The sequence below is a fragment of the Mchenga conophoros genome, linkage group LG4, assembly GCF_057382185.1.
Source record: "Mchenga conophoros isolate Kocher_MC1m ecotype Shallow Benthic linkage group LG4, M_conophoros_male_GT1.1, whole genome shotgun sequence".
NCBI classification, from domain to species: domain Eukaryota; kingdom Metazoa; phylum Chordata; class Actinopteri; order Cichliformes; family Cichlidae; genus Mchenga; species Mchenga conophoros.
The window spans coordinates 12542892-12558293 of record NC_140529.1 but is presented as its reverse complement, the minus strand read 5'-3'; the positions used below and the strand labels follow the sequence as shown (position 1 = coordinate 12558293).

General features: G+C 40.1%; 2 protein-coding genes across 5 annotated transcripts in view; both read right to left on the bottom strand.

The window, feature by feature from the left end:
- Positions 1-209: 209 nt before the first annotated feature.
- On the bottom strand, positions 210-9371 carry LOC146575614 (cysteine protease atg4da-like). 2 transcript variants are annotated; one of them, XM_085270382.1, is made up of 11 exons: positions 9221-9371; positions 7240-7490; positions 7051-7134; positions 6763-6936; positions 5068-5356; positions 4918-4985; positions 4569-4696; positions 4302-4380; positions 4135-4208; positions 2331-2450; positions 210-2131 (listed from the first exon to the last, which is right to left on the bottom strand). In XM_085270382.1, the coding sequence occupies exons 2-11, from the start codon at positions 7430-7432 to the stop codon at positions 1961-1963; spliced, it is 1380 nt and encodes a 459-aa protein (XP_085126508.1). In that variant the 5' UTR covers positions 7433-7490; positions 9221-9371; the 3' UTR covers positions 210-1960. The 2 variants fall into 2 exon arrangements, with proteins under 2 accessions (XP_085126508.1, XP_085126509.1); XM_085270383.1 differs by having other exon boundaries at positions 6763-6933.
- A 118-nt stretch (positions 9372-9489) lies between these two features.
- The window catches only part of LOC146575613 (microtubule-associated serine/threonine-protein kinase 1-like), a 52752-nt gene continuing 46839 nt past the window's right edge, over positions 9490-15402 (bottom strand). For all 3 annotated transcript variants that reach the window (XM_085270377.1, XM_085270378.1, XM_085270379.1), the window contains 3 exons: positions 15223-15356; positions 14946-15133; positions 9490-14054 (listed from right to left, as the gene is read on the bottom strand). In XM_085270377.1, coding sequence (XP_085126503.1) covers positions 12454-14054; positions 14946-15133; positions 15223-15356 — 1923 coding nt within the window. In that variant the 3' untranslated portion in view covers positions 9490-12453. The remainder of the gene's footprint in view (positions 14055-14945; positions 15134-15222; positions 15357-15402) is intronic.

The following is a 15402-nucleotide window of genomic DNA, read 5'->3' as shown; positions in this document are numbered from 1 at the left end:
CTCTAAATAATTTGAATATACCATACATTATTTAGATAAAGCACGACCATGCTCTTCTGCTTTATGTAGGGACCATCTACTTTTAATTTACCTTAATATTATTTGTTGTCATTATTCTAAATCATACTTATGAGCTTAAAAATATTTCAACTGCTCATCAATCTTTTTAGCATAATCAAGAAGAATATTTACTGTCACATGGTGGAACCTAGCTGACATGTGACTGAGGAACTTAAGGAACATGAGGTCATGACTGTGTCCTTAAGCTGGATTGGACACAATCCCATGCTAAGGTGCTCGGTATGGTAGTAAAAGGGAAACACCCAAAGTAAGAGTCAGGTTGGACTTCTGAGGGATGAGTCTCACTGGTTGGCCAAAAAGACTAGAGCTAACCACGTGGTAGGTTTTACAGGGATCTTGAGGTTACCGCTCTGTTTTAACTCCCCCACTTTGGTGTAGTTTCACTCTTTGCAGCTGTACAAACTATACCCAAATATAACTTGTCTTTTTGTCAAACATCCATGCAGTCACTGTAAAGGAAGAGAAGACTGCATCAGAATCCATAAATATCCATTATTTCAACTATAACATAATCAATACAAAAGTGTTTTATTTTATTTTAAGCCTCATGCACTCATTGGGGTGCAGTTGAAGCTGAACCAAGAAATGGCCTACGTTCACATCAACACATGCTCCTTTTTACTGAAGGACAGAATCAATGTGTTGGCTAGGTTTTTCTCCAAGTTCTTGGAGAAGGCAGCACAGGTATGCTCTGATCTCCTGAGACCTTCCAGGACAGACTGAAATGGAAATTTGTGGCTAGTAAAGGTGCCACCTGAGGGAACTGGAGGCCCCCTCCGGAAGACTGATGTCCTGGGTTATCACATACAGGGGAAGCAAACTGAAAAACAGCAAGGATTCTGAGCAACCATTACTACCTGAACTTTAGTACCGTTTGTATTGTATTACATGCAAGGGACTGAGTCAACATTGTCACGATGGCTGCTTAGAAAAGGTGAGGGGGACAAAAACGCATTAATCAGATACATCCTGACATGCAGACATTTTTTCCTCCTTTTGACCAAAACACTCTCTTCCCCCTGACCAAACATGGTTGTTTCAGATGGCTGCCCCAAGATGATCCTGGTTCTGTGGGAAGCTTCTTCCTGTTAAAGGGGAGTTTTACCTCTGTACCATCACTAACCAGTTGCTTATCAAGGATGGTCATATCATTGTAGGTCTCTCTTATTGTGGGGTAATATATTACATTTTAAAGCTCCATGAGTTGACCATCGTTGTGAACTGAACTATATAATCATCACTGAGACTGAAAACAATTATTCTTTCATGGCAATCTTTTTTTTTTTGTTCTCGCTCCTCTTCTCAATCAAGCCTGATGTTTTCATAAGGTCAGTACCAACAGGAAATGCAGTAGTTAAAGTAAGAGTGCACTACAGTGAATACTTATTTCTTTTTCATAAATTAATTTTGTCATTCCTAATCTGTTTATTTAGACAGCAAAAAACCAGCCAACCTGTAACATTTTCAGTAAATCGTCATTTTCCAGTGAGAGTAACTTTTTAAAACCCATTCAAGAAAAAATTAATCTATTCACTTGTGCGAAATCAATCACAGTCGACTTGAAGTGTAGCACACAGGGCCATGACCTCATGGATATTTGGCCAATCTCAAGTCAATTAGAATGACGAGAGTTGATGAAATTATTAAAGCATTTACCTCTAAAACATAAAAAAAATAAATACAAACTGCAATAAAATATAAAATTCTCAGTACTGATGCATAAACACTTCCCATGAAACTACTTAGGAGTCCATCTACCTCACTGTGTGTGAATGATGAGGACAATGTTCTTATGCTCAGTAATTTCCAAAAGGTGCAAAATGCTATGTTGAAAATTCAGTGAAGGACCTCCATCAGGGCAGAGATGATCTTTTTATGTTTACAATAGAACAAACTCATCCATGCTGTTGTTTGTATCGACTCTTCCCAGTTGGGTCTTCCTCTGTAGGAAGGTGACGCTGTGCGTGGGCGTGTTTGCTCTCGCTTCCTCCCGTGTTTTTCCTTCTTCAAATATAAACATGGGATATGTCTCTGCAGACGCTGATACAGCCTGTGGGAGACAGAAGGTGAACTAGAACTAATAACAATAAGCAGTCAGTGGAGAGTAGAATAATTCCTTCAAATTAACTTGATCATTTTTTTGTTTTGTAAAAAAAGGACAAAACAAATTTAGATCAGGTCTAACACAAATTATATTTCATGTAATAAAAGGCTCCTGGAACAGAAGCCCAAATGATCCATGCACATACCTCATTAACACTTGCGCACAACGACTCAAACTCCATTTGTCCTTTTGCATAAAATCCGATGGTGCAGCTGGGGTCCATGCGAGAGAAAGGCATTTTCCTGGGATTCTTACAGTGAAACGACTGCAAGCAGTGGGGACAGAAATGGGATCACACAAAAATCTCATTAGGCTCAGAGGAGAAACCTCAAAACGTCTCACACTGACGATTCAACAAACACGTGGATATTTGTACACCATGTGGTGCTACTGCAGCTGCCAGGTTTTAACAGAAGTCATTACTTCATAGACAAAATGGGCATCCAGTCCATATACCGAGAGTGCATGAAAACATGCTAGCAAGGATGTAAGTAGAGACGTTAACTAAAAGGAGAAGAGAAACGGTTAAGCGCCAACCCAGCATGGCCCAAGATATGGAAGAAAGTTAAAAGAATTCAACCGATTCTGATTGTGTCAGAATCGAGGCCACTGACTGAAAGATATCCGACTCTAACAAGTTAATAATAAACTTTTTGTCAACAAAGTACAACCCGGGTAAACTGAAAAGCAAATATGATCTATATAGCGAGTGTGATGCAAAAAATACAATAAAATTACATTTTTTTAATTTTTAAAAAGGGTATAGATATATCAGTCTTATCCAGTGTTATGAAGACAGAAATTGTGGAACATGTTTTCTTCTTTCAATGTAAAACATGAATATGAATTTTGGAATGATTTTTAAAACTGGCTTCATTCGGAATAATACGTTTGCTCACTATGAGTATGTGAGTGAAAACTGGGGTAACTGGACTGGTAATTAATCTGATTTATGCAAGCACAATATTTTTTGCATAAATCAAAACACGCAAAGTTCAAGTGGACGGAAGAAAGTTCTCAAAATATTTTCGAGATTTCTTTGAAGGACTCACATGTGCTTCTGTTTTATTATCATTTATTTAGTCGTCCATTTCTTGTCTCAACACCAGGGTATGGCTCTTCTTCTCTTCAAGAGCCCTGAAGTGTTTGTATATTGCATTAATTAAAAGAAAAAGAATATTTAACATCACTGCGTCGTTATAACCCCAAGGTGGCATGCCTTTCAGTCTGCGAACACCGACTTGAACCCAACCTCATCCCTGTTGTCCATCTTCGTGCTTTTATTTTTACTCAGTTTTAGTCCTTGCTCACTAAAAGCTCAGCATCTAAGTGCTAGTTTTAAATTCGCCCTTGTCACAGTGGGTCGCTACAGCAAGTAGCGCCACATGTTGGGTTTTTACCTGACAAATCCCTGAAGGTATTTGTGTCTCTGACTGGAATTAAAAGTGCAATATTTTGCTTGCCAGGTAAACATATGAACAACTATACTATGGAAAAACCTCTAAAAAGTCATAATTGAATGGTTTTTATTCAAAGACATATACATTTTAAAAATATTTCATACAGTGTTCCGGGTTAAAATTAATTCAAATGACCTATAAGGAAAACGCAGTGATACTGATGAAGGAGTAATTTGAGGGTTCATCTTACACCTGGTGTTCTGCAAAGTTGCTGAGCCAGTTCTACTTGTTACCCTTTTAAAAACCAGCCTAGATTTTGAAAAGTTCCACAGGCAAACAATACATAGCAAAGTAATCTGAAACACAACTTTTATTTATTTTTCAACAGAAATGTTTCGAATCCATTTGACTTTGGCACAAGCAGAGGCCTGAGTCAGTGGAAAAGAGGTACTGTAGAGCTGTGGTGGCATGTCTCACCTTACTTAAAAGTGATCACAAGAGGAAACAAAACAGAAAGCCAGAAAGAAGAAGAGAAATGGTTGCTCATACCTCCAAGGGAAAGTTATTTGTTACATCCACTGTGGGCTGACAGTAGTGAGGGTCCAAGTACAGCAGATGGTCATCTTATGTACAAACGTGCCAGAGGAAGAAAGAAAATGTAAGGACGGACATGAAATGGCTCAACACAATCATAACACACAATTTACTCGGCTTACCCTGGAAGCCAACAAAGAACAAAGAGTGCTTTGGTTTGCCGCCAATGATCCCGATGCAGCACTCCAACATCAAGAGTTTCTGTTGAAAGACAAAAGGAATGGCTGAATTTTTCCCATTCAGAGATCCAGTTTTCCTTAAAAAAAAACAAAAAAAAACAAAAAACAAACCCCCCCTCCCTGAAAATATTCACAAACAAGCCTTAGAGACATATCTCTAAGTTCAGTAAAGCACCCAGATTACATTACGTAAAAATACTGGTTCTGTACTTTGACACTGGTGATGTAGGACGGATTGAGATCTTGCCCGCCAAGACGCACAGGAACCAGGATGAGGACAGATTTCCAGTGCTGAGGGAGAGGCCGTTCGCACAACTTCCTCACATCCTGCAGGTAGACTGAACAAAGAAGGAAAGAGACATCTAAAGTCCATTTGACTCATTGAATCTTTTCAACACCAATTTAAGCTCTTAAAAAACAAACAACAAAAACCCACATTTTCTTTAAAAAAAAAAAAAAGAAAAAAGAATCAACTTTTTTTAAAAGAGTTTATCCACAATCTCCTCTTCTTAAAAAATAAAATATGTTGTGTTGCAAACACTATAAAGATAACACTCACTGGTGCAATCTTGTGCTACATACACAACTAGATTGGGAAGGTCCACTACTGCAGCTTCCACAGCTTTCCTGAAACAGAATGACCTTCACTGTTAGAGACGATAAACTTTTTAGTTCGGCTGCTCTCTTGCATCATCAATTTAAGTCTCACCGGAGGATATGTGCCGCAATGGACGGACCATACCAGTCCCCAGCCTTCTTCCCTGAGCTTTTGCCCAGTTCTACAAGCCGATGTATGCCAAAGGGAGCTGTGGGGTTGTCTGCAAACCAGCGTAAAATCCTTCTGTGTGTACTCTCCACGGGTCTATCCAGGATGGACCCCCAGCTCAAATGTCGACTTCTCTTGCTTTCCCTTTCACTCGAACTAAATCCATCGTTCACAGAGTGCATCAGGTCCATGTCATCTTTGACAACACGTTGGTTCCCAGACCAGGTGCAACCTTAAAAAAAAAAAAAAAAGACAGTCGTTATTGAAGAGTTTGTATATTTGTTTCACTGAGAAGTAAAATGCAGTTTTCCACTGTTCTCATCTGTGGCAAAATGATTTTTTTTCAGATGAGTTTTTTTCTTAAGATATTTGTTTTGCCATACTGTAAAATGTTATTGAGCTATATACCATTCTACCTACTGTATGTTCATTATTTGTTGTGTTTAATTTGATGCGATTTAAAATTCTGTAACAACTTCTAAAGATGGGGCAAATGAAAAATAGCTCGTTGTGTACACAGACAACTTTGTTTAATTTCCTATAGCTCACTATAGTAGAACAGAGTTAAACTGTGAAATAAGCGTATATCATTTATTTCAGAGGAATTGCCGTCACTTTTATGCACCGTTTCCCATTTGCAGGTGCTCAAATGTAACTGGACAATTAAATCTAAGGCTGCGTCATGGTGCTTTACCAGTTTAGTAGATTAATGTCAGCAGGTGATTCCCATCATGGCATGAAAGCTGCTAAAACTGTGAACCCCAACATACTAAACAGTCAAAGGAGATTCCAGTGCAAGTTAAGCAAACAGTCCATCCAAAAACAAATGAACCAGAAAGACCGCACAAATAGTATGAATCAAATCAACATTTACATCGTGACGAAATACATAAGTACAACTTTCCTAGCATTAAAAAAGAAGCAAAAATGATGGAGCATCATTTCAGGACAAAGCAAAACTTCTTTAGGCCACACAGCCAAGTAAAGAACTTTCTGCAGGAGGCAGCATGAATGAACTGATTCTTCATGTTTTGGAGAAATGAGACTAAAATTAGACTCGTAATCCGAATCACACAACATCCTTTTGTAAACCACAGAGCAGTCAGCATGATGTTTTGCATGCTTGGCTTCCACTGATGCTGGATCACTAGTGTTTATGGGTGATCACGGAAGACAGATGCATCTGGATGAAATCTGAAGTGCATAGAGCTAAACTTTCTTCCCAGATTCAGCCAACTGCAGCAAAGCTGACTGGACAGTGTTTCTAAATAGCACAGATGGACAATGACCTAAAACACACTGTTAAAAATACTTTAGAAACGTTTAAAGGCAAAGACATAAAATGCTCAACAATGGCTGAGTCGATCATCTGAGCAACTCAAAACAATCGAGCTGAATTTTACCTGCCAAAGACAGAAGTGAAGGCACAAAGACCCCAGATTGAGGAACAACTGAAAACAGCAATAAAAGGCCTAAAAAGGAGGAACCCACTGTTTAGTGTACCTGACTTTAGATTTCAGAGAAATATTGACTGCAAGTAAAGCCAGTCTGTTTGAATGAAAATGAAAATAATCTCTGGATGTCTTTTCACTTGTTGATCAGACTATGTGATACTGTAGCAGGACAGTGTGTAATCACCTGGTGACATCAGATGCAGTAGCAGGCCCTGTGCCAGCAGCATCTGGCTGGAGCGTAGAACACAACCCCAACCGCTGTCGGTGGTCAGAGAGGAGCCGGGGAGCGGACGGAAACCTCGTCTGTATGTAAACCACAGGAGCGATGCAAAGCACCAACGGAAATGCTGTTGATCTACTGCAACAATTACAGAGGCGCAATTACAATTTTCTCCTTTGCTTTTACAGTCACATGACAGATCGTTTCAGGGTTTACGCGGGACAAATGCTCTACTCCTACAAAATGCCTCACCTTCATCTTTGAGCTCATAGGATTTCCCCAGCATGAACACAGGAGAGCGCTTGCTAAATTTAGATTTTTGCTTCAAGGTCCAGCCTGAAAGGGAAAAACGGTAACTGTTTACTTTCAAAAAATAAAGAGGACAAGCAGGTCTGCTCACCACATCACTTATTTTCAGTCTCTGACAGAAAAAGAACTGACCATATTTGACGCTGTTCCATGCTGAGACCAACTTGTCTTTGAATCTGCCTTTGTCCTCTGCCTCCTGGTCATCCCTGCTGTCTTCTAGGCCCTGGGAAACAGCTGATTCAGTAGAGAAAAAGACCCAATCATCCATGAGGTCATCAGCAGTAGACTGACCCACAAACTGAGCAGAGGAGGTGCTAGGCTTCATAACATGTAGAGATGACCACGATGGAGCAAGAAGAATTGCTCATTATCATCACAGCAGCCTACACACAAAGAAAAAAATAATAATAGCCCAGTTACATACATATGACGCAATCAGCCATGGATGATGCACCCATGTGCAATAATTATAGGATGCATTCTTGCGACACACAAACTCTACTAGCAGATCTCAGAAGCTAATGTTACACTCAGCAAAGCCATTAATGATCCATGTCAGTAAGGAAAAAGAAAGCACGAAGCACGTGACGGCACCCTGTGACTCAAGGAATTTCAGATATGCCTATTTAACTGCAGCAGGAGACTTGCTGGTTTCTTATTTTAACTAACATTTGGCCACTAACTCTGAAATTTTAGAAAACGGATTTTTGGCAAAGTGCTGCATTTACATGTTCATGCAATTTGTGCGGCTAGATGAGTAAACAGTGTAAAAGTCCCAAGACAACAGTGTAAAAATCTGCACAACAAGCAAAATGAAGTAAATTATCAGAAACAAATGTGCTTGTACTGTTCACAAATTGACACAGTGACTGATATATTTTCATGTTCTGAATCATGGGTCAGTTTTCCAGCCTAGCCTTACACTAAAAGCTTATTTTTCCCCCCTCAGTGGAGATCATCCTTGATTTTTCTTTTACTCTGGGAGTAGGCTTAATCTATGTCCGTGGAACTGGCTGTATGAGTTTGTTAATACTAATGTTAATTTGTTAATCAATGAGTTGATGAGACCGAGTTGCTGCTGTTAGCAGAACTTCATAAACAGATCAGTAGCTTAGTTTTGTGCCTCTCCAGTTCAGGCTAAGGGCCTCCTTAGATGGGGAACAAGATAAAACTTGAGATAAAAATGATGTAGGAAAGGAAACAACACAATGCTCAACTGAAAAAAGGGTAATTATTTTGACCTCTTAACCTTCTATATTTCAGTTGAATGTGTGTATTTCACAGTTAGTTTCAAACGGAACCATTTAAAAAAGGGACATCAAACATAAGGCCCAGGGGCCAGAATCAACCCACAAGAGGCTCCAGTCCAGGTAACTGGACACCTTTGAACAATGTGAAAAAGTGCATGGATTTTGGACTTTTAATTGTATTTTCATGAGTTTTACGTTTGATATTACTGACAAAAGACACCCCGCTCCCCCACAATGCCTTTCATGCTATACCAAAGTAGTTAAGCAAACAATTAAATAAGAGAAAATATACCGTTTTTCAGTATCTACTATAGATGTCTTGTTTTTTTGTGTTTTGTATTTTCTGTAAATGAACAAAACAACTGAGACATACATCCTGTTAAATTGCACCTTTTTTTCTTAAATCATGGGCATCTCGGGGATTAAATGTCTAGTTAAATGTCTTTGCACTCAGAGAAAGGGAAGTTTCACTGGTCTGGCCCACTTAAGGTCAAAGTGAGCTGTATTTGGCCCGCATGATGTAAAAGTTTAACCATGATCTACGAGTTTTAGTTAGTAGTCTCTCTCTTCGGTCGTTCAGTTCAAACGTCTCACAATTGAAATATTTCAGAAGTCCGGTAAAGCTTGGGAAACTGGTTTAATACTGAACAGCTTATTATGATGTGCTCACGTGTTTTGTTTTTTAATTTTAAAGAAGCATTAAGTCTTTAAGTTCGAATACTTAAATTGTAACGTTACCTTCCATAGGCGAGTGGCACGGAATCAAACTAGTTTACAGTAAACTACAGCGCTGTGTGAATACACCAGTGACACCTCTGTCAAACAAAATTAAGCGAATTAACATATAAAAAAATACATTTTACCATCATTTCGGTAGTGTCATTCTACCTCCGGTGATAAGAATGAGTCCGTGAACAAATGTGAATGAAGTGTGCCGGTCTGTTTTCGTTTTGTTGGGCTCAGTTTTGCTCGGTCTTCGAACAGCAGCAGTCAAGTGAAGTTGCGCTCACTTCCTGTTTATACAGGTCACGTGTTGTCACTCCTGTGATTGGCCAACGGAGGACCAATAACAGTGAGACCCGACTCTCAGGGCGGACGTTCATGTTAGACTCAAAAAGTGAGACAAAGGAAGTATTTTTTGCATTTTATTCTGCACTATAGGCTTTTTTTTATTTTATTTTTTATTTTTTTTAGTTTGTTTGTTTTTGCATTGTTTTTTTACGACAGTGGCTATTAGGTATGTAACAATGTAATGGACAACAATAGTCTGAGAAAGCAAAGTTCTCGTAAACACGCCTAACACTTGGACAAAAATAGATGTGACAGCAACATCACAGCTTCCGACTTAACAGAAAGACTAGTCAAAACTGCACAGGATGGGCTAGCCACATAGATTTGGTAAATTTCTCATTCTAAGCGTAATCAGCGTCAGAACATGAACTAATATTAGTAGTAAATCAGAATTTGAAATAAATACAAAGTTACTAAATACAACAAATAGAAAAAAATATAAGAAAAAATAAAAAGTTTGACACAACATAAAGTGCATTTTTTTCCTCACATCACACATAAACCACCACTGTTTAATGTCTAAACATCTAAACGTCATATAAATCTGATTCAAAGATGTTCATCATTAATCAATCAGAACTATAATGTGTGGGTTAGAAAGATCCACAGGCAGAAGATAGACTGCTCATTAAATGTTCACTAGTTTTTTTGTGTACCTCAGGTCCTCTGGTGTCAAGTTAGTTCATCCACAAGGTGGCAGTCTAAACCAGGTCTTGGACCTGGAGTCCAGAATCTATCAAGATCACTTGAACACACAACAATAAACATCACCTTAACACTAAAATCCTCTTGACAGATCTACTCCTGTGTACAACCTACTACGGTTTCACTGACGAGGATGCTCAGTTTTATGGAACTGGGCACTTTTGGATTGCATATTGTTACACATTTAAGTACAAAAACCAACAAAAACATCACATTATCCCTAAATGAAAACACTGGCACTTTCCTTCACACCTATTACACTATAAACTGTACTTCTGCATAAATAACAAAGAGCGAGTGAAACCGCAAAATCTCCTCTAAGTTGTACTTTCATTACGCTTCTGTCTCCACTTTATCTCCATACCACACTCTGAGCACACTTATATATTCACTTAATAGGTTAAAATATGTAATTGCACATTTCACTATGACTAGCAGAGACAGCTATTTAAACCAAATGCTTGACTTATTGCAACCCTTTCCCCTTATTTTTTCTCATCTAGAGCACAATGTAAATGTAATATTGAGGACACACACAGAGAAAAACTCACATCATTAACACATTGCATAGCGTCCCAGTGCAAGATCACCTCACCAGTGTCTCAAAATCCAGCCCTTAAACACATCTGGAACAAACAAGCTGATCCCCATTCCAGTATCTTGGTCCAGAGTTCAGGATTGTTTGACCCCCCAGTGCACGACATATGAAAAACCTTTCTGTGTCTGATCCCTTTTAGTAACTAAAGACTAAAGAAAATACAGTTCGTGTCATACTGAACTAAATGATATAGCCGATGTAATGTAATGCCCATTTAAATGAGGCATGTGTGCCAAAATTATGTTCACATGCTCACTGCTTATGTCTGCTTAACATGTCAAGTTATGTTTGAAACAGTCCAGGGCAGAAATACAAAACGTAGAAACCAGCATACAGTTAGCTCCATAAGCTTTTGGGACATTTTCAAACACAAGTGAAGTGAATGATTGCAGATTTCTTTTCTAGGAACCCTTTTGTGAAGGTTGTCAAAGCCTACAAATATGAAATACAGAAGGATCAGAATAATCAATAAAGAAAAATAAGGAGAAAAAGAGAAACAGCTTCTGATCTGAAGCACACCGCATCATCCGTCAAACATGGTGGAGGCAGTGTTATGGCATGGACATGTTTAGCTGTCAGTGGAACTGAGGCACTAGTGTTTATTGATGATGTGACCGTTGAAAGAAGCAGCAGGATGCATTTAGTGAAGTGTACAGGAACATGCTTTCTGCTCGGTTTCAGACAAACACTGCAAAACTGATCAGACAGCTCTTCACGGTGCAGCTGGATAATGACCTAAAGCAAACTGCAAAATAAACCCAAGAGTTTCTAAAAGCAAAGAAATAGGAGATGTTTAAAAACTGTTTAAATATTAAAAGAAAAGCATAAACGAAAGGCAAAATTAATTTAAAATAAATAAATAAATAACATGAAATGTAAACCCAAGTGTAAAAAATAAATTGATCAAAATTCACAAATAGAAACAAACAGCAACCGAGTAAACAAGCAGTAAGAAATTTTTCACAGGAGACTTGACAAAAACTATGTAACGCCTCAAATTTGACTAAAAGCAAACACAATTTGTTGGGTCTCTAAAAGTTATTTAAAATTATCAGCTGTTTGGAAGGACCTTACACAGATTGTTCCAGAGCCTGAGATCCATAACAGAAAGTAATCTTCAACATATTGTGGAGCTGACTCACAATAAAAATGCTATTACATAAGAGCATTTAAAAAATCAATTCTGTCTTTCACAGTTTTTTCTTTCTGCTACGAGTTAAGTCTTTGAAACGACATAAAAAATATTTAGTCACATGTCAAATCGACACACACGGCAAACACGTGAACATAATTTTGGCACTACTGGACCCCCATACAGGGATAACAGACTCCGACGTGTCTGCGCATGTGGCTGTGTTCAGTTGAAAAGTTGTTCACAGTGTTCTCTACCTTAAGGTCTGCTGTATAATTTTAATTTTTTTTAAATATTCTTTCATTTCCCATGTACAGTGTTAGACATGCATTCAGACATATGCATTTGTTTGTACTATATACAACATAATGTGATGAACATACAGTACATACACAGGTCTACATTAGGACACCATGTGCACATGTTTTCCAGCAGGAGTCAGCTGATGCAACTTTGTTCTGTCATCTTTTTTGGTCTTTTTTTCAGCATGTCTCTCCATTTACATTTCGTGTAAATTCATGATATGTTAGCTTGATGCTACAGTTAAAAAGGCATTGCATGGGACAATCGCACTCCCTCTGAAGCTCTTATCACGAGTGATGCTTAGAGCTGCGAATGTTTCCTTTATCAGATTGGATAGTGCTGGCTGCTGTCTGAGCCCCCCGGCGGAGACTGCCAGACGAAGCTTCTCCTTTTCCTGCAGCGCTTCCCCGCTTCTCCTCGCCAGACTTGGATATGTCTTTTACCTTGCCTCCCTCTTGTGATCCCCCCTTCATAGGCCCGAGGACTGTTTTGGCCACGCTTGTGAGCTGGGTAACGAAGCTGGCTTTATCCCCTGGAGACATGGGCCGTGACTTGCTCGAGGCGGGTGAGGCTGCATTCGAGGGAGGCGACATGGGGTTCTCCTCCAGGACCTCCAGGTGTTGCCTCTCCTCCTTGACTCCTCTGTTTGTTGGCTTCTCCTCTTTGCATCTGGCTGCAGCGTGGGCTTGACCCTGGTTTGGAATTACAGGTGTAGGTCCTTTGAGCTTGGTGGTATCACTAGCTTTATAGCTTGCTCCTTTCTCTATCGTGTCTGTACCTTTACGCTGCTTGAGCTGCTCTGTAGGTGCTTTCTGAAAGGTCCCTTTGTGTGCAGCTAAAGGGCCTTTTGCCTTCTCCTCAGTCTTCTCCTGAGCTTTTGTTGCAGGTCCACTATCTGTTTGTGCACTTTGCTGCTTGGAGTCTTGCTTTAGCAGGCCCTTTGATGTGCCTGAAGGAGACATTTTTTCGCTGGGTTTACTCTTAAAAGTTGCTGCCTCAGAACCGGAAAGGCTTGAACTTGGAGCTTTGATGCCAGAACCAGGCTTAACCTCTGAAGATGAAGCACTGGACTTGATTTCAACTGCAGCTCCACATCCATGACTCTTTGCAACCTCAGCAGGAAGTAACGTTTTACATGTGTCAACGACGCTCATCTTAGACTCTGCTTTAGAAGCTGCACTCTCAGTTTGTGACCCAGCAAGCTCAGACTCTGTGGTTTGGACTTCTTTCTCTCTTGCTGTTAAGAGTGTGTCACGGCTGAGTGGCGATTCCTGCCTTCCCAGACGTCTCACAGGCTTTAGGCCTCCAACCTCCCCTCCCATAGGAGGAGAGGGGGAGGATGATGATGAAGGAGATGGGGGAGCGGGTCCGTTCTCTCCTTCCATCTCTAGCAGACTTTGTAGACTGTGCTCACAGTGGAAGGACTCTCTCCTGTAGTCCCCGTGTGTCACCTCCAGGCTATGCTTGCGTAATGACACCCCTCCTGTCAGAGGAGAGGGCGATGATGATGATGAAGAAGGCAAAATCTGTGCTCCTAGCTTCTCTGCAGACTGCACCCGCTGCAGCAAAGGGGACCTGGGTGGCTCCGCACTCTTGGGACGTGGGCGGGCAACAGGAGGTGAGGAGTGCAGCTTGGCAGGAAACATCTGCGTGGTATTGGAGCTCCCTACCGTGTGCCCAGTGAGAGGTGGAGGAGAGGAGGTGGTCGGGGACGGGGTGTGAGCCAGGGGAGACAATGGGATGTTGCCAGCAGATTTGCAGCGAGCCGAGCGGTACTGCCGGTGAAGTTTGGGAGACAGCCCATGTAGGGAGCTGGGTCTCATGTGGTGAGTGGTTGCAGGTGAGTTAGGGGTGCTGGAGGCCGGGGAGCTGCTCTGGGATGATGTACCTGAGGAAAAAGAAGAATATTGGAATATTTTTTTCCCAACACAATAAAATGAATATGTGTGTGTTTCTACTCATGTGTCTTGAGTTGTAGGCTAAATTATATAAAGTATAAGTGTGATGAAACACATGAAACATACTTGCAATGTTAAACGCAGCTCTTTCACCTTATTTTTTTCTCAAAACAAAGTTTCTTTTGAACATTATATATGCTTCTCTTAGGCAATATTACTAGAAAACACTCCATACATTTTAATTTCTATACCCAGTTTTATCTATTCATTAAGCCAGATGATATAAATCGTTTAGTTAAAGTACAGGCATGTCTTAAAGACCTGCACAACCTCTAATTTCCTGCTTCTAAATTCAAATAAAATGACATTATTGTACTCAGCCCTAATCTTAGAAACATTATGTCTTACCAGATGCTTTTATGGCATTACCCTGCCCTCCAGTAACACTGTGATTATATATCACAGTGAATATTGGAGTCATTTTTGACCAGATATGTCCTTCAGTGCGTATTTTAAGCCTTTAGTCATTTGTGCGGTATTTCTAAAATTAGAAACATCCTGTTTCAGAATGATGCTTAAAGGCTAGTTAATGAATTCATTACTTCTAACTTGACCACTGTAATTCATTATTATTAGGAAACTGCTTTAGTGAACTAGCACAAAAAATGAATTAAACTAAATATAGTGTCAGTAACAAAAAACACTCAAAGTATTTCCTTCCCCAATAACTAATAGAGAAATGATTAATGTTTAGTCTTCCCCACTGGACTCCACAGGCAAGACATTACACGCATCTTCCTCCATCGCATTACTCCCCAATTGTTTTTTGCTTTTAAACGAGATTATAACAGGCACACGTGCTGGTCGCCTTAAATACTAACCCAGGTGCGGGGATTCAAGAGCGCCACGATAACTCTGAGTGGGCGAGCGGGCAGAGAGGCTGTGGGTGGGGGAGCCCGGGAGACTGTCTCCAGACGACAGGGAGCGATTTAAAGACGAGAGGCTCCGGCTGGTGTGGAGCAGGTTGGACTGCTTGGTAATTTTCCTGAACAGGGAGCTGCGCTTCTTACTGAAAGATGAACAAAAAGCCGAATGACTAGAGTGAAATCATCTAAATGACAGAGGGATACGTTTTCTTGGAATGCTGCAGTGACGCACTCTTGTCCGTCCTTGGCTCCGGTCCTCTTGATGCGTCGTGCCATCTTGCATTTATAGCTGGACTTGCGGGCAGGACCCACTTTGATGGAGGTGTTTTCAAAAGGAGTTGTTGTAATAGTCACCTTGTTCCCACTCTGCAGTCGATGCACAATTATATGATTTATATTAGTACATAAATAT